The sequence below is a fragment of the Lutra lutra genome, chromosome 2 (assembly GCF_902655055.1).
Source record: "Lutra lutra chromosome 2, mLutLut1.2, whole genome shotgun sequence".
In the NCBI taxonomy this organism is placed as follows: domain Eukaryota; kingdom Metazoa; phylum Chordata; class Mammalia; order Carnivora; family Mustelidae; genus Lutra; species Lutra lutra.
In genome coordinates this window covers 153,175,449-153,194,114 of record NC_062279.1, presented here as the reverse complement: position 1 = coordinate 153,194,114, position 18,666 = coordinate 153,175,449, and the positions used below count along the sequence as shown (strand labels likewise).

Here is an 18,666-nt window from a genome sequence, read left to right as displayed (position 1 = left end):
CATCAATAGTTGTGTCAGGTTGTAGCCTTCTTTCCACATTTGTGAGTAGAGTGCTTGCCTCCTCTGCTTGCAGAGTTGTGTCTGGTACAGCGTGTGTGAGTGGCTTTGGAAAACTGACAGCCTCCCAGAATTTCTGCTTTAGAATTTATTCTTTGGACCTATTTCTAAATATTCTGTAAACTTGCCATGGTTTTTGGGTTTTGCCACTTTTGACAACTTAGTACACAAGGACTTGGCCTTTCACTAAAGCTAAGTGCCAGAGGAATCCTGCTCACCCTTATGAGAACCCAGCCTTCATTGTGACTACCCCACTGACTGGCACTTGGCCAGCTTTTGATCCTGTTTAAAATATTGTTCATTTAAGAAGCTGGCAGGGTGATTGTTTTGACTTGGTAGGTGTGTTTGTGTTGCCTACAAAGGGACACTGCTTCCATAAAAAATTTAATAATCTCAGGAATACTTATTTGAAAGCCTTTTACTAATGAATTAACAATCTTGAAAAGTCTTCGCTCCCCGCTATTTTGTTGGAGACTAAAGTAAATAGAGAAATATATCCAGATTGTGTAAAAACAGATCCCTGTGTTTCTTCCCTCTTTTGCATTTAAGGTAGTATCATTTTTAGAAAGATATCCAAGAAACTTGAATATTTTCAATGACATGGAAATCGGAATTAAATTTTGATTCATTTGATTCATTGTATGAGGTACGAGTGTTTCTTGGAAGAATGAAAGTATTTCATTTTTTAGAAGAGTAGACTGCTCTAATTATGTTAAAGAGGTATCAGATCTCATATTTCCAAGTTTGCTTATAGAATAAATAAAATAACTAATTGCGGAAGTATTTTTTATTTACCTGGCATTTTTATGAATCTTCTCTGCTCAAACCTGTGACTTCACTTTGTGTTTTAGAATTCTCCATAACATTTGAGTTAAAAGTTGAGGGAGATTATAGAGAAAATAGTGCTATCTGGTGCCAAGAACTGAGTTATTTTTGAAAACTTTGCTCAGATATTTTAGATGGTATTAAGTGTAGAGTAGGCTTAGGTAATAAATGCCAGAGTGTTTTTCTTTTACTATCAGAGCAAATAAAATCTGTACAAACAAATTTTCTGATCACATTTTGGTTTTAGGCTTTAGAATGCTTACTTGAGGTTTTGTGGACTTCTTTGTGTTAAAGAGGCAATAGTGTCTTTTTCCTCTGAGAGTTTACCCCATAGAAAGGCTTTTATCTCTCAGAAGAATGGTGAATTTCAAATGCTTGAGAGTTTCTTAACCTGTTGGACTTCCTTACTTCCTTCAAGATATTTCACCCGAAATTCACTTCACACACACACATACACACACACGATTTTTCTCTTCAACATAAGCCTCAATTGTGCCCTAAATGGTTTAATATCACCCTATAACACGTGAAGGGAGAGCCCGTGGTGGCTTTCTTTGGGGAAACAAGTATGTTTGCAATTTCCTCTTACCAGGGTTGATCTGTGTGGGTGATATGTAGAGAGCAGTATATTTGTTTTATTTGAGAGTCTTCATAAATCAGGTTTTGTTGTCCCCTGTTTCCTCACCATGGCACTCTAAGTAGCGTAGCAACATTACAACCTTCTCTCTTTCTTTCTCTCTCGTGAATCAGACCGAAGGGAGGAGCACTTTCACTTCCTTTATAGAATGGAATGTGGTGTCACAGGGACTCCTTGTGGTGAGTAAACCCTGATTTTTCCTTCTCTACTCTTGGCCAAATTGACATCCATGCAAACAGATATTATAATGGAAACAACAAAATCAGCAGAGGCAGACGTAAACATTTAAATGAGAACGGACACCTGAGGAAAATGTGGTCTCTATCCTTACTTAGTCCTAAAGCTTTGTCCACATTTTTGCAAGATTTGACCATGATCTTACCTAATACAGGAAAATCACTCAATCAAATGATCTTCAATTACGCTTGCTGCTCTAGACCTTGAGAGCAAGTACTTTTTCTCTAATGCTGTAGCAGTCAACTGAGCTTATAATAAGTTCCTTCCATATAAGCAGTTTTTATTTTGCATTACTCCCTAGCTTTATTAAACCAGTTGGGTTTTTTCCTAGTATAGTCTGAAATTATTTTAAAGCCCAAAGACTTTAATCATTCAGCCTCAGGACTTAGTAATTATTTTTCTACTATATGTTGGGAAAACTTAAGATTTAAAATACTGTTTTCTTTCTTTTTTTTTTTTTTTTTTTAAGATTTTATTTATTCATTTGACAGCACAAGCAAGGGGAGTGGGCAGGGAGAGGGAGAGGGAGAAGCAGGCTCCCCCGAGTAGGGAGCCAGATGCAGTGTTCAATCCCAGGACCTTGAGCTAATGACCCAAGCCGAAGACAGATGCTTAACCGACAGAACCACCCAGGCTCCCCAAAAATACCATTTTCTAATTAAGGAAAACATCTTAATCTCAATACTTTATTTGAATTTACTTCAAAATTATAAAAGGACTTCTTTTTTTAAAATGGGAACCATATTTTACTTTTTCTTACTTTACATTCTTTCATGTATACAACAAATAGCTAAAAGTGTTAAAAGAGAAAGAAAAAAGATTCAGTCTGTGTATTTTATAATGAAATATCTCATGCCGATAGCTTGACACGTTTCTACACCAATTTGAAAATCAACCAGGCAGGGATTATCCCATTTTTCTTACACATCTATGTTGCCTTTTCTTTTTTCTTGATCTTTTTCTAGGCTGCCAGTTTTTACTTTAATCTTAGCATGTTACCTTCTGCTACTGAGCAGGAGGAAGAAACCTAGTAGATCATCTCTGCCCACTGCATTGTTCGGTTCCCATGAATCTCCAAGCCCTTTGAAACGAGCAGTGCTTTAATTGACAATTGCACATATCCAGTGGAAGTATTTAAATGACTAAGAGATGAAACTTAGAAATGAGAAAATGTGATTTCTGTATGAGTGGCTTAACATGAAAATTAAAAAAATATTTTAAGTTCCACTGAATATCTTGTTTAATGTTAACTTGTCTTGCCATAACTCACAACCAAACCTGTGAATTAGATTAGTGGGTTTTTCACTTTGTCCAGTAGCTTATTCCACTTATTCATGTGTTTATGTGAGATGTCCAGCATTTGCAAAATGAATTGCTAGTAACTACCGTTTAACAGACGTTTATAAGGAAGAACTGGAATGTGAAACTGTTGTTGGACAGCCAATTCCAAGTTGATTGGCAAGGCTGTAAATAAGCTTCTTATGGAGTTGGAAATGCTTATCAGATAGTCATCTAAAAATATCCTGACAGAGAAGGAAACAAATACTGGGACTGGTTCAAGTTCTTTTAATCCTGCGAATTTATTTTGAGGTCAGGTCTTTTCTTACTCAGAGATGCTGTGAGACATACAGATGTCTTCTAAGGTGCCACCTTGGAAATAGTTTTTATTTTTGCAACCTTTTTTTACAGGGACGTTTATAGGAAAACAAGAGTCTGTTTCTTAGGAGTTCTGCTGCTTTTATTCTTTATTTGAATAATATTCCTTAAAATCAGAGTCATCTCTGGAGCAACCACTTCGGATGTTAGCAAAGGAGATTTTTGCCAGAGCAGGGAGCACACGGAGAGCCATGGATCCAGTGAAATATGGTCCTGTTTTTTTCTCTTTTTAGAAATGAAGAATAAAAATGAGCTGTCAGCACAGTGATAAGTTATATCATATTAAATTATACTGAAAGAGAAAGGGTACTGAGTTGTTGATTTAAAAGTTCTTTTAAAGAAAAGTCTCAAAAACAAACAAACACACACACACACAAAAAGGAAAGTCTCAAATGGTAGATGGTAGTAATGAACATGCCTTCTAGAGCCAGACTGCCAAGGTTCAGATCCCTGCTCCTCCACCCCTTGACTTAATAACTGTCCAGCTGTGGGTATATTCCTGATTGCACCTTGCCTCATCTGTAAAACTGAGATGATCTATATAGTACCTTGCCACAGGATTATTGTGAAAACTGAAATGAGTATATTCCAAGTGCCTCGAACCAGTGCCTGCGACATAGTAACTAAAAATTGTAGCATGAGGTGTTTGTAAACACCTAGGCAAGATAAAGCTAAATTAAAGTTGTTTATGCTTGCTTGATTTTAAATTTTTATCATCTTAGTTCAAAATGTGCCATACTGTGTTATTTGGGTATATCTATTTCCAATGTTTGTTAGCTCTAATTTGCAGCAATGTCTTATAGTTAATACACCGTTCCTTCAGAGACACACATTAACACATTGGCCCTTTGTTGTATATGTTTATGAAGACACACAATTGGATATGATATATATAAAAGCCTTTGTCTCTTAAATAAAATCACTTTGCTGAGATCGCTTAACTAAATAGACGCCAGTCTAGTACCAAAAGCTCTAAGTATAGTTTTCTTTAATTAGTTATCAAAGTCACCTTAGTAATTAATGCAGAGTAATTAATACTGCCCTACTTTGGGTACCTATCATTTTCTTTAATTCATAACGTGTGACCTATAGTTCCTAACTACAAAGGCCCACGCATCTTGGTGATTTGTGGTATTCGGCATATGCAGAGCTGCACCCGCACTTCAGAGGAAGAGAGGGCTGCTGTAGTCCATACTGATGCCAGCTTGTCCCTCGGCTGTCTCGGGACAGAGTCACACACAGGCCAGCAGCCCAGAGTGTTCAGAACGCCTCCTCCTCTCGTTGTTTGAATGAAAGACATGCTTCCCCCCACTCAACAAATGTACTACCTCTTCTGTTTTTAATTTTGTAGGGTGGGAGCAGAGAATTGCCTTGATGAGGGAATAGCCCTAGGCAGAGATCTGTGTTCTGGGCTGGGTGTTTGGGAGACAGAGGTGAAGATCCCTCTGGTTCTATGAGGAGTAACGGGCCAGCATCCACTTGGGTTGGGAGAGAGGAACAGCACTGGAGAAGAGTCAGGGGGACAGGGAAATGGTGATGGAGATTGATCAGCTTTGTCCTTGATGCAATTTTCCCCAAAATTTCAGCTGCTAAGAATAATTTTACTCGGTTTATCAGTTTATATTGCGGGTGTCAAGACACAAGGTCTGACATAGACAAATTCTGACCTGTCTCCCCGTATAGACTCACTATATGGGGAGTCTTCCCCATATAGTCTTCCCATCTACTTCTAAACCTTTGTGGACTTAGTTCTCACAGAACTTACCTCTTTTCAGGATTTTTGCAGTATCCTGTATTTTTTCTGTGAACAGATCAGTTTCATATCTGACTAAAAGTGATGTGTGGTGTGCATTGTGGAAAACAAGAATGAAGTTCTGTATCACCTGCTCACAGAGCTGCTATTGCAAGCCTCGTTTGTAAACTAATGTTTCACTGTTTTTGTAAAACAGTATTTCAGCTAACAGTTTGGAAGACCTATCCTTGTTGAACCCTGCAAGGCTCTCTCAAAGAGAAGAACCTTGATCTGAATGTGGACAGTGGTTAGGGAATAGAGAAGATGTGAAGACCTCAGAATGTCCAGGTTCAGCTGGAAAATGAGCTCACCCCCTTAGGTAGTTGCTAGAACATTGTCACTATGGTGAGAATGAAGAGATTCTGCAACTCCTGAAGAAAGTGCTGGAGGCTTTTTATTGATTACATAAAAGCTTCCCAAACAAAAGATGGAGCATTTCCTGTCTTGAGGAATTCGCCTGCAGTAGAGCAAGCTGCTTTCCATTCCAGCCACAGGTTTCATATCTACTGAAAGAAATCATAAATTTCTTCTCTTCTTTGTAGTTTTTCTGTGTCTTAATCAGATGTTTCCATGCACAATTTTAGGTTTTGCTCTTCATACTCTGACCTTGAAGTGTAAGGGAGGAAACTTCTCCTTTTTTCCCATCTAGATTCTTCTGCTGGTCCAATAATTAGATTGTCATAAAACAGATTCACAGGGGAAAAATACAATTTCATACATACAGGAACTCATAAAAATAGGCAACTCAAAGAAGTGAGTAGGCAGGACACTTTTATACCTTTAAGACAGATAGTAAATTTGTGAAGAATTAACAAGATGGAGAAGTTTAGGTTTGGGATAGCAAATTAATGAAGAACTGACAAGTGTTGTTTGTACAGCCTTCTCAGCCCTGAATTTCTTCTCTCTGGTGGTAAGGATGCCTTCTCTGTCCAGGGGAGGTAGCCATTCCCTAGGGAATTTAGCTCCCACTTTCAAGGGGACAGAAGAGGTCAGAGTGTCCTTCTTACACCAGCTGTTTCTTACATAACATTAATTCAAATTAAGATGCTATAGTAGCATATTTCGAGGTGGACTGTCTTGAACCCCATCCTGAAGTAAGCAGTGGTTCTCCTAATAGTAATTAGGAAAAAACTAGTTTCAGCTCCTGCCAAGCAAGAAAAAGATAGGAAGGGAGAATTCACAGGAAATATAAATAAATATATAGAGAAATGTACTTTCCTAAAGGGGAGAATTAACTGAAACTATGCTAGATGCCATTTTCAACAGTGGGATTGGCAGAGAGCCAGCAGCCAATCAAATCCTGGATTGCAGCATGTCCACTACAGCCTTCCCCAGGAGCTGCTAGTGGATGTGAACATTGGCACAGCCATTGCAGAGGGTAGTTCACTGCTTCTGTTGAGGGAACATACCCTCCGACTATAGGAATTTATTCTATGGGTACATTTTCACATACAAGGCATGAAATGCACATGGTATCATGGTTCATAGTTGCGGAAAACTGGCCATCTGCCAGGGCGTTCCATGAATTACCGCGCATCCACGCAGTGGACCCCAACGCCATCATAGAAATACGAACTCCTTGTGCAGTGACATGGAGAAACCTGCTCCGCTGGTAAATAAAAAGTGCAGAGTGCTACCTGTGTGTGGAAAGGGCTGAGCCAGTGGGCTGCCGGGCTTCAAGATGAGGTTAGAGTCCCGGAACTCCATTGCTTCAAAGCACGTTGTCAGCAGATGCCCGCCCTCTGTGTTCCCTTGTTAAGAGGACCCACTTCTGCTAGTAATTCTGGTTTAACATATTTTTTTTTGTTGTTGGGCAGAAAACTTCACGTGGTTGAGTAGTCAGTATAACTTATCAGTTCTTAAAAGAGCGACTGAATTCTCATTATTATCTCTGTATGCTCTTGTATGTCCAGTAAAGATGATTTCAAGAGCATGTAAAGTAAAACTCATGTTTTTATTACTTCTTATGTATTTCAGGGACAGACGTTTGCTTCAGCCTGCTCAGGTGTGTGACATTCTGAAGGGTGTCATTTTGGTGATATGCTATTTTATGATGCACTACGTTGACTACTCCATGATGTATCACCTGATAAGGGGGCAGTCAGTCATCAAGCTCTACATCATCTACAATATGCTCGAGGTGAGTGAAGGCCCTCCTGTACCTGCACAGTCAGCCTAGCCTCCCAACCGCACAGGTTTGGTCAAGGTGCAGACTTTGAGCCCAATGATATAGAACACTCACCCAACAACTCTAGTATTGGGATAGAATCTAATGCAGATTCTGATTAGGTAGTTCTGGGCTGAGACTGGACAATCTCGTTCTCACGAGATGGTACCTACTGCTGGTCCTTGGTCCCCAGGGCATGATGCATCCTCAAGTAGGAGAGAAAGATACCTGCTGTCTAGAGACTTTTTAGTTAGTACCCCCTTGAGAATGTAAGTTATCATACGGTGGGGTAATTTGTTTGCATATTCATTGGAAACCCATGTATACATCTTACTAAAACTTTAAAAATTATGAAAAAAATGTTAGGATTGTATATACATTTGCTATAATAGATTTACATTTAAAATGCTTTGGAATTTTTACATAGAGCAAGTAAACATAAGTTTCTCAGTTTCTCCAAGTACTTAATATTTTTGTTAAAAGATTTTATTTATTTATTTGAGAGACAGAGATAGCGAGAGAGAGCATGAGTGGGGAGGAAGAGGAGGAGAAGCAGGCTCAATCCCAGGACCCTGGGAGTATGACCTGAGCCAAAGGCAGACGCTTAACCAATTGAGCCACCCAGGCACCTCAATATTTTTAATGCAGTATATTTCACTTTAAAACAGTCAACATGTGAGAACCTGCTTTCATACAAAAAATAAGCAGGTACACAAAGAAAAAAAAACATGCTTTGCTATATAGGCAGAATTTTAATCAGTTCTTAAAATAGTTACTCTAGGGGCACCTGGGTGGCTCAGTGGGTTGGGGCCTCTGCCTCCGGCTCAGGTCATGATCCCGGGGTCCTGGGATCAAGCCCCACGTCAGGCTTTCTGCTCAGCAGGGACCCTGCTTCCCTTCCTCTCTCTCTGCCTGCCTCTCTGCCTACTTGTGATCTCTGTCTGTCAAATAAATAAATAAAAAATCTTTAAAAAAAATAGTTACTTTAGGTTATATAATAAAACTTTTGAGATTCACATGCATTTTTCTCTATTACTTTTTGGGGATACAAATAAGGTCTACTTATCTTTTAATTTAGCTGGGAAAGGATTTTTCTTAATGAGTGGGCAGAAGGAGGGATGTAGGGGGCTGCTGGCCTTTCTGCTCTGAGGCTATATTGCTATGGTAGATGAGGGCTTTCCATCTCTTCACAGAAGCCATGGAACTCTGGCCATCCCAGTTACTCCTAAATTCATTGACCAACATGTTTTAAAACCACACACCAGCTTCCTGATTCTAGACTCATTGCCTTTGCTCTTGCTCTGCCCCTCCACCCCCAAGTAGGATGCACCACATAGGATGCAGACAGTGTGGGTGAAGTGTGAAAGGCGGAGTAGTCATCCTCTCACAGAAAAGCCTGGGCTCATCTCGCTCCTTCTGTAGCCTACCAGTCTCCTTCACTGCCTTTCCTCTTAAGGTATTGCAGGTGATGCAAGCTTCTCCCTACCCCAACACGTAATGCATGTGTCCCCTAGTTTACAAAGCCCTCTACAGGGTGGCTTCAACACTGTTATTAGAGAATAGGCCTCAAGGAAAAGGGTCCACAAATTGCTGATCAAAATGGCTGAATGCATATTCGTTTTGCAGACTATACTTGTTGATGTAGTTTTGGCATAGTGGAGATAAACCATCTCTGACCAAACCCCACTTCTTCCACTTACTGACTCACTGCCCTGGACATGGGTACTAGTTGCTGAGTGTCTCTAACTCTTCCTGTTTCATCTGTGAATGCAAGTGCTAGGGGAATTGTGAGCGTGCGGTGAAGCAGTGTATAGGCAGGGCTTAGCACAGTACCAGACATGTGTCGGGTGCTCCCTAAAAGTGGATCACTATTACGCCTGCATTTGACAATTTAATTTAATTTAATCGAAATTTACTGTGTGCCAAACACTGCCTTAGGCCCTGAAGATCCAGAGGTGAGCAAAGCCTGTTCTTAAGGAGCTTGTGTTTTGCAGGTGGAAAAGAGACTGTAAACCAGGAGGTATTTGGAAGCGATAATACCATAATGCAAAAGAACAGGGTGATGGATTAGAGACTGAGGGAGCCAGAGATTGACAGCCTGGGTGTGGATGTAACATTCTAACCGAAGCCTGAGTAATATATACTCTCCTTTCTTTTTTATGTGCTGCTTTTTTTCATCATACTCTATTCATGGAGATCGATACCTGAAAATGTCTTTTGGAAGTAAATCTGCATATTATATACTGTGTGATTAATCTAAAACAAATTACAGTTACAGCTGCCTACAAATATTAGGTGTAAATACAGTGGGTCAAATGATGTTTATTTGTCTTAAAAGACTGAAGTTCGAATCCTGAATCTGAATTTAAAGAATTAAAATCAGAAAGACTATGATTTTGATGTGCTTCTCCCTTTTATTTTTGCCACTGTGTAATACTCTTCTTGTTATAAATATATAGCTAATTAGACAAAGTCTAATTCAAATAATGCAAGATTTTGAGCACTCACTTTGTGTCAGAGAATAAAGAGATCACTGCTCTTTTGTGGCTTCCCTTACAGTGAGATTTAAAAAGTCAGAGCTCCAGTATTTTTGAGTTGCATCTGAGTTTGAGTAACATATTTAGGTGGGATGTTAAAAAACACTTTTCAGAAAAAGAAAAACATTTTTCCAATAATTTTTCTCCTTAGGTAGCAGATCGTCTGTTTTCATCATTTGGACAAGATATATTAGATGCTCTCTATTGGACAGCAACGGAACCTAAAGAAAGAAAAAGAGCCCATATCGGAGTGATCCCTCACTTTTTCATGGCTGTTCTCTATGTCTGTATCCTTTAGAGTTACTGGAAATTTCAAGCCAATACATACTCTACATTATTTTATTCGGCTAGCTATTTTTCAAATTTAAAGGTGTGTGTGTGTGTGTGTGTCCTGAAGATTAATGTGAAATGTCTGCTTTCTTTTAATAAATTGGTTATAGTAGTTATTGTGAATTAAAGAGCCTCATGTATGTTTGATCCCTTTAACTGGTAGAAAACAGTTCTAGTCTCAGTGTGACTGATTATATGGAAGAACTTGAGAAGCTAGGTTTGTATTTATACGTACTTTATAGAGATCCACATAACTTTCATGCCCATACTGAAATTGTTTGGAAGTTATCTTTAAGCCTATGAATTTTTTGTTAAAACATAGGACTTAAAATGTATGTGGTTCATCTAGAGGAAAAATTTGAAATTGTTTGGGGAGGAATTTTGGAAGTTTTATCTCCTCTGCTCCCCACACCGCTTCTTAAAGCTTTTCTTTTGAAAAGTTAAAGGCTTTACTATATAAACTGTTTGTATGTGTGTATGTAGCCATCTGTACACGCACATGCATAGCTTCACTTAAGTTCCATATGGGGTTCAGACTCATTCACAGGAATGTGTACTGTCCCTGAATTTGTCATGCCTGAAAATATTGGGTTAATACTTGGAAAGTTAAGGGGCTCAGTGGGAAGATTTCTATAATCATAAAAGTTTGTTCTAAGTATGTGGAGTAAAATAGTATTCTCATTTAAATAAACTATCCTATGTGTAATATGAATATAATTCTGCAACTTGTGAATATCTTAAAAAATGACATCTAAAGAAGAATCTCAATTATCAGACATTTCTTGTCATCTTACATCCCCACCCAACCCCCTGCAGAACTGTAGAAGCCAGTTGCTTCCAGACTTCTACTTTGTGTTCTTTTCTATTTTAGAATGTAAATCAGCTAAGTCTCTTTTTTCAGTATTTACCATAGTTTATTCCACTTATTAGAAATTTTTTTGAGGGCCTGTTTCCCACATCTTTTGCCAAATGCTAGAAGTCCAGAAAGAACAAGATAACCATCTTCCAAGACTCACAGTTTAGGTGAATAGATGCCCAGAGGCTCATTTCTGCTTTTGTTTTGAATGGATCCCGTACATCTTACCTGTGAGATTTGTATCAACTCTAGCTAACAAGATAATAAAACACTAACGCAAGACTGGATTTAGAAAGCATAATCATTCCTCCCATTATTCACTTTATAAATTGTATAGTTTCATATACTAATATGAAAACAGACAAGCTTTTTCCTTGACATCATTCGCTGCTAGTTTTGCATGCAATTCTTATTATGGTTCAAGCAACAACTCTCAACGTGGCTTTTAACTCGCACAACAAGTCACTGCTTACCATCATGATGTCTAATAATGTAAGTATGAGATTTTATTTTATATTTTTGAGGTTATATGGGCAATTTAATGGCAATATTGTAGATGAATAAAATTATTTTTTAAATGTTATTTACTGTCCAGGAAGTTTTATATGTATCTTGTCCATTTTTAAACTGTTACAGTGATAAAGGTGATATTTTTGTTTACTATTTCAGTTTGTTGAAATTAAAGGAAGTGTTTTCAAGAAGTTTGAAAAGAACAATCTTTTTCAGATGTCGAATAGTGGTATGTACACTTAGCTTCTACATGCAGCTTTATGCAGTATGATTTTGCAGTTTATTCTGAATTTCCCTGCCACATTTCCTCTGGGCTACTGCTTCTTTGACTTAGCTGTGCTTTCTCTTACTCCCCTAACATCTTTATCAGGTTTTCTTATTATCATGGTTATTATAATCTCAAAATATTTCAATATGATAGTTGTATAGCACCATACCATTCTTTCAGAGCTTGTTATTAATCCAAAAATTTCTTCATAGCAGATGATATTCCATTTCGTAGATGTAGAAACTAACACACAGAGAACATAATTTGACTTCCCCAAGGTCACCCACACAGATGTCAAGAACAGAGTTGTGACTGTAAACCTCAGATTGTCTCTCTGTTCTCAGCTTTTTCATTTATGCCTTACTGGCTCCTTACTAACCCTAAGAAGAGTGAAAGCACAATATCTATCCCTGGAAACATTATCTTTTGTATCATAGTTAGAAAAATCAAAGCAGCATAATGTCTTTATTCTCAAAGTATAGCCTGTGGAACCCTGGAGGGGCATCCCTGAGACCCTGCAGTGAAGTTCACAAAGTTAAGAACATTTCATGAGAATATGAAGACATAATTTATCTCTCACCGTGTTGACATTTGTACCGTGGTGGAAAATGGGGGTGAAAGAGTCCTGATGAGCTGCTAGTACCCACCCCCCAGAGTGGCTGCTCCCGTAGTCTGCCACTGGCAAACTAGCAGGGGTACCAACTGACTGGTCTTCTCATACTTTGATGGGAAATACTGCATTTGCCCTGGTAGGTTCTTATACAGTTAAATGTTTGCCTGTTCTGTAACTTAGCAGTGAGAACACATTTTCACAAAAGACTTGTACAAGAAATGCGGGAGCTTTATTCATAGCAGCCAAAAACTGGAAATAACCCAGTGCCTTTCAGTAAGAAAGCAGATAAACAAATGGTATAGCCATGCTGTGAAACACTACTCAGCTATTTAAACAGAAAAAACACTGATATGTTCAACCATATACAAAACTGGAATTTCCATACCTGAATTGAGACATAATTGCCTTACCAGTGTAACACCATCTTATATATAAAATAGTATATTTATTTTGCAGACATTTATATATAATTATACTTTCGTCATGTTCTGACTAAAAGTTGTACATGAGCTATATTGTATTATTTATATATAGTACAGTATATTTTAATTTTTTTCCAGATATTAAGGAACGATTCACGAATTATGTGCTTTTGCTAATAGTGTGTCTAAGAAACATGGAGCAGTTTTCTTGGAATCCAGGTACGTAACTCTTAGTAGATACAGTGCCTTCGAATTTTACTCTTGAACCAAAAATCATTCTTTTACATGACTAAAGTGAATATTGCAGAGAATTTCAAAAACTTGAGCTGCTCTGCTCCTAGGGTGTTGGAGATACCTGTTTGGGTAGAAGGGATTGAGCATGTTCCCCGTGGTGTGGTGGGTGGTGGGTGGAATGCCTTACCATGTGAGGTAGTCTTTGGCCCATCATTTCCTATAAACCTCACAGTGTGTCTAGAGCTGTGTACTCCATGGGTGAGTGGATACTGCTGAGCACTGCAGCCTCTTTGTTTCTTTTCTTAACTGTAGTGCCCTGGGGTTATCTAAATGCAGTTGGCTTTTTTTCATTTTCAAGGTTTGCCAGAAGAACTTTTGTTCTTTCTTAACATTTGTCTTTTACTCATTCACTGCCTCTTATTTAGCATTTTGAATAAGGATAAATTGAAAAAAAAATATGATACAAGACAGTACATTTGGTCACTTACACATTTTTAAATCAAGGCTGATAGGAAGTTGTTAAGATTCTATGAATTTTCATTATCTGTTCACGTAGTAGGCATTTCCATAAAGCCAGGCACTGTAGCACACATACAGAGTCCTAAGATAGACATAGGACTCCCAGGCTGATAGTGGAAATCTGCAGGGAATTAGAGCACAGTCTGGCAGTGCTGAGTGAGGTTGGTGGGAAATGGCCATGTCTTATGTAATTGAGAGTTTTTTCATGTCTGTCATTTTTTTTTAAATTTTATTTATTTATTTGATAGAGATCACAAGTAGGCAGAGAGGCAAGCAGAGAGAGAGGGAGAAGCACGCCCCCCACTAAGCAGAGAGACCGATGTGAGGCTCGATCCCAGGACCCTGGGATCATGACCTGAGCCGAAGGCAGAGGCTTTAACCCACTGAGCCACCGAGGTGCCCCCATGTCTGTCATTTTTATGCAACCTCATTCTTAGAACCGAGATTATACTTTGCATTTTATTTATTACCCTCAATGCCGTGCACATCCCAGGCTTTTAATAACTTCTTCTTCATTTATTTTGATTCATTGCTAGTTTTCAGGTACCTGTGAAAAACCAGAAACAGGTATTAAATGAGATATGTGATCTTGGAAATACATTTCCAGAAGTTATTTCCCAGTATCTTTAATTCATAGTGATAAAGAGGGGAGGAGATTATTCAGTTGACTTCAGCACATGTCCCTACTAGCTATTTATTGTCACAATAGGCAGCTATCAAATTAAAGGATTTTATGACAAACCTGGTTAATTAGCCGTCCTACCAGTGTGCCAGCTCCATGAAGGAGGTTGGAGGCTCTGTTCACCTCTTTGTCCTGCCCCTCGAGGGTTTAGCGCAAAGGAAATACAGAATAAAGAGCTGTTGATTGAATTATCCTTTAATTTGATAAAATGTAGCTCTTGTGATAATTGGATGCTAGTTTTGTCTCTGTTATCATTTATTAACAACATTATAGTTAAGCTCTGGAGGTTTCACCTTTTTATGGCAGCCTGTGATATTATGGTTTAAGATGTTCTATTCAGGGGCGCCTGGGTGGCTCAGTGGGTTAAGCCACTGCCTTCGGCTCAGGTCATGATCCCAAGTCCTGGGTTCGAGCCCCACATAGGGCTTTCTGCTCAGCAGGAAGCCTGCTTCCTCCTCTCTCTCTGCCTGCCTCTCTGCTTACTTGTGATTTCTCTCTGTCAAATAAATAAATAAAATCTTAAAAAAAAAAAAAAAAAGATGTTCTATTCATAGTAAGAGATTTAATTGTCTCCTTTTCCCTGTCCTTTTTAGATCACCTCTGGGTGTTGTTTCCAGATGTCTGTATGGTGATTGCATCAGAAACTGCTGTGGATATTGTAAAACATGCCTTTATCACCAAGTTCAATGACATTACCGCAGATGTATGTATTTTAATAAGCAAGCAATTCAGTGTTTAATGTTGACTTCTGTGAAAATTAGTACTGCCACCCTAGAAAACAGTATGGAGGTTCCTCAAAAGGTTAAAAATAGAACTACCCTATGACCCAGCAATTGCACTACTAGGTATTTATCCAGAGGATACAAAAATACTGATTTGAAGGGGCACATGCACCCCAATGTTCATAGCAGCTTTATAAGTAATAGCCAGATTAGGGAAAGAGCCACAGATGTCCATCGACTGATAAATGGATAAAGAAGGTGCACACACAAATGCACACATCAAAAAGAATGAAATCTTTCAGTGACAATGGATGGAACTAGAGTGTGTTATACTAAGCAAGACAAGTCAGAGGAAGACAAATACCAGATGATTTCATTCATATGTGGAATTTAAGAAACAAAGCAGTTGAACATAGGGAAAGGGAAGGAAAAATAAGATAGAAACCGAGAGGAAGGTAAACTGAGGGTTGCTAGAAGGGAGGTCGGTGGAGGATGGGATAAGTGAGTGATGGGTATTAAAGAGGGCACTGTTGGGATGAGCACTGGGTGTTACATGTAAGTGATGAATCACTAAATTCTGCTCCTGAAACTAATACAAGAGTATGTGTTAACTCACTTGAATTTAAATTAAAAAAAAACAAAAAATAGTAATTATGGAAAGTAATATTAATATAAAAAGTAATATTAATATTATTTAAGTAATGTTGACTTCTGCTTAATATTATAAAGATGTAAAATGAAGCTATGTTTATTCCATTTATTAATATAAGAGTACTGTGTTGAAGTTAGAATTACAGTTTTAAATTTTTAAAAATTGTTACACTACAGAAAGTATGTTATTTAAATACTGAACAGTCCTGGTTCCATACTTTTTTGTGGAAGTATAGTTTGGGTAATATTTCAGGTCGGAGTAGAATGTCTCTAACTCAGAATCATGATAAATTGTTAATACTATCATAGTCTGTGTACTTAAAAAACTTCTAAAAATCACATTGTTTCTTTTTAAGCATAGACTATCAAACCTTTTCTCTCTGGCTAGATTTTTTAAGTATTTTGTATTTAAAAATTGATTTTTTTTTTCTGTGATTATAGATTTCTGAAAAGTTGTAGAAGACAAGAGCCTTATATTTTTTGGTGAAAGCACTTAGGAGATTTGCTTTATGTTTCAACCATCGTTCTGTGGAGTTTCCACAAATAGATTTGAAATCTAATGTGGTTGCAATTGCTAGAATATGATTTGATTAAGAGTTTCTGAATGCTTTCATAAACTTAAATAAGATTTTGTACTCTTTTGTAAAGCACTGATCAAGTAATTTCACTGTTGACTCTCTTGGTTTCCTCAGTACAAAATGGTTGGCTTTCCATGGGATCATTTTCTCATTATCTGAAGGCAAAATTAATAAACTTGATTCAAGTACTTAGTGCAGTTTTAGTGAAATGACAGTTTCCAGTGCCTTTGTAAATGTTACCTCTTCGAACTCAGTTTTACATCTTGCTTAGCACCCATTGTTTGAATGATACATCATTATCATAATAATAATTTTTTAAACTGTGCATTTAAAATTTAAAGATTATTTTATATGTATTATACTACTTAAAATAACCATTCTTCCCCAGATTCTAAACTCTCAGGATCATAATCATTGACTATTTATCCGTCTTTGAAAAAAAATCTTCAAAAAGCTTGTGAACATAACAGTTGGGGCTGAGGCTGTTTTACCTTTACTGTAGGAAAACAGAGAAGCACTATCCAGATGTCTGCTTGGCCATCAGCACCTTTTCCCTGGTTAATTATTAAACGTTTTCACCTACAAAGTCAATTAAGTCTTTGTACATTATACATTGCACTATATCACTTAGTATTTCACTTTTATTTGTCTTTAGGTCTACAGTGAATATAGAGCCAGCCTTGCTTTTGACCTTGTTAGCAGTCGACAGAAAAATGTAAGCATTATATTGAATACATAGTACAAAATTACCTGAACAATGGTTTAATTTAGCGAGGAATATTGGTTAAGGGAAAGTTGCATAAACTGCAACTTCCTACTTATCTCTATTCTCGACACTATGTTTGTAACTTAGTAAAATAATGACAGTACTTAATATTAAATACGGTGTGATTTCTGTAGCATATTAACTGTTATACAACTTTGGATTTAGAACTTCTTAATGAACATTTAGATTTCCACATTTTACTCAATTACATAATAGTTGCTGGGTTCTCTTTTTGTGCATAGCCTCACCTGTTGAGAACATCTGCTGGTGGTAAGTGGAAGTGAACTTTTTCGATGCCGTAAATCCTTCTCTCCTTTCTCTGTGCAGGCATATACTGATTACAGTGACTCTGTGGCACGGAGGATGGGGTTCATCCCTCTCCCACTGGCTGTTCTAGTAAGTTCATACTTTTTTTGCTTTTCTACAGTGAGATAGCTGTTATAATAAAGTATTAACAAACGGATTATCGAGAAGTTTATTTCAGACAGACCTGATACAAAAACTAAAGGTAAATGACTTGGAAGGAAATTTTAAGTTATGGTATTATTCTTTTGGATTTTGAGCTGTCCAACAGATGAGTAATTTTAACAGATAGTTTATGTAATGGCTTTCCTAGTAATGAGAGTACTCATTTTTGCTTATTCATTTGGCAGAGATTTTTCTTTTTGAATGGAAATGTCTAGTGTAGGCATTGGTGCGACCACTGTAGCATGTATTAGCGGAAGTATAAGAAGTCTATCCAACATTTCTAAAAGGCAGTTTGACGGTATTATACTTTGATGCAGTACTTGGAGTTCTAGGGATTTATCCTAAGAAAATAGTTATAAAAAGCACACAATGATTTATAGGCAAGATTATGCATTGCAGTGGCATTTATAATAGTAGAAATTTGAAAGTCATGAAATAGGTTAAATAAATTTTGGTATACTCAAATGAAGACATAGTCTCTATCCATTATAGTCACTTTTTACAATTTTTCCAGAGTTTTTACAATGAAAATTTTTACTGTTATACTCAGAAAAAATATGTATACATATTAAATATTAGCACTGAAATGTATTAAATCAATCCAAAAAATAGTCACCAACTTTGAATATTTAAATGAATTGCTCAGAACAGCCTTGCAAAAAGTTACTAGCCACAGCAGGCCATAATAATGTTTGTTAATTAAGATTTGCTGGCCGTACCTGTATTTGATTATGTTCCTCATTGGTTACCTAGTCTCACATCAAAACAAATGCAATCGTCTTTTTGCCAAAGGACATCTAGAGTTCCCAGGTAGATGCAGTGTCATGGAAGCCAACTAGCATGTATAAAGAAGTTGCAAGTGATACCAACTGTATCTAGCCCAGCATGCCTGACCTTTTTTAAAGGCTGGGAGATTAGTAGATTTAATGTTATGTAAATTTCATTGTGACTCTCCAGACAACCACATCCTAAATGTTTTCAATTCTATTAGTAACTTGTTTGTTATATAATAATATAGCTTTCTTTTTCTGGGAAAAGGAGCTCCTAGAATTTTGGAAAAACAGAATATTTTAAAGAGTAAAATTGTTAAAACAATTGATAAAATGTTAAATCTTTCTACATTTGTTACCTACAACTGG

General features: G+C 37.4%; 1 protein-coding gene across 1 annotated transcript in view; it reads left to right on the top strand.

The window, feature by feature from the left end:
• Window positions 1–18,666, top strand: part of TAPT1 (transmembrane anterior posterior transformation 1) — a 57,731-nt gene that overhangs the window by 29,151 nt on the left and 9,914 nt on the right. The window contains exons 4-11 of the mRNA XM_047718951.1: window positions 7,182–7,344; window positions 10,060–10,195; window positions 11,489–11,586; window positions 11,764–11,833; window positions 13,046–13,126; window positions 14,936–15,045; window positions 16,949–17,008; window positions 17,387–17,455. Coding sequence (XP_047574907.1) covers window positions 7,182–7,344; window positions 10,060–10,195; window positions 11,489–11,586; window positions 11,764–11,833; window positions 13,046–13,126; window positions 14,936–15,045; window positions 16,949–17,008; window positions 17,387–17,455 — 787 coding nt within the window. The remainder of the gene's footprint in view (window positions 1–7,181; window positions 7,345–10,059; window positions 10,196–11,488; window positions 11,587–11,763; window positions 11,834–13,045; window positions 13,127–14,935; window positions 15,046–16,948; window positions 17,009–17,386; window positions 17,456–18,666) is intronic.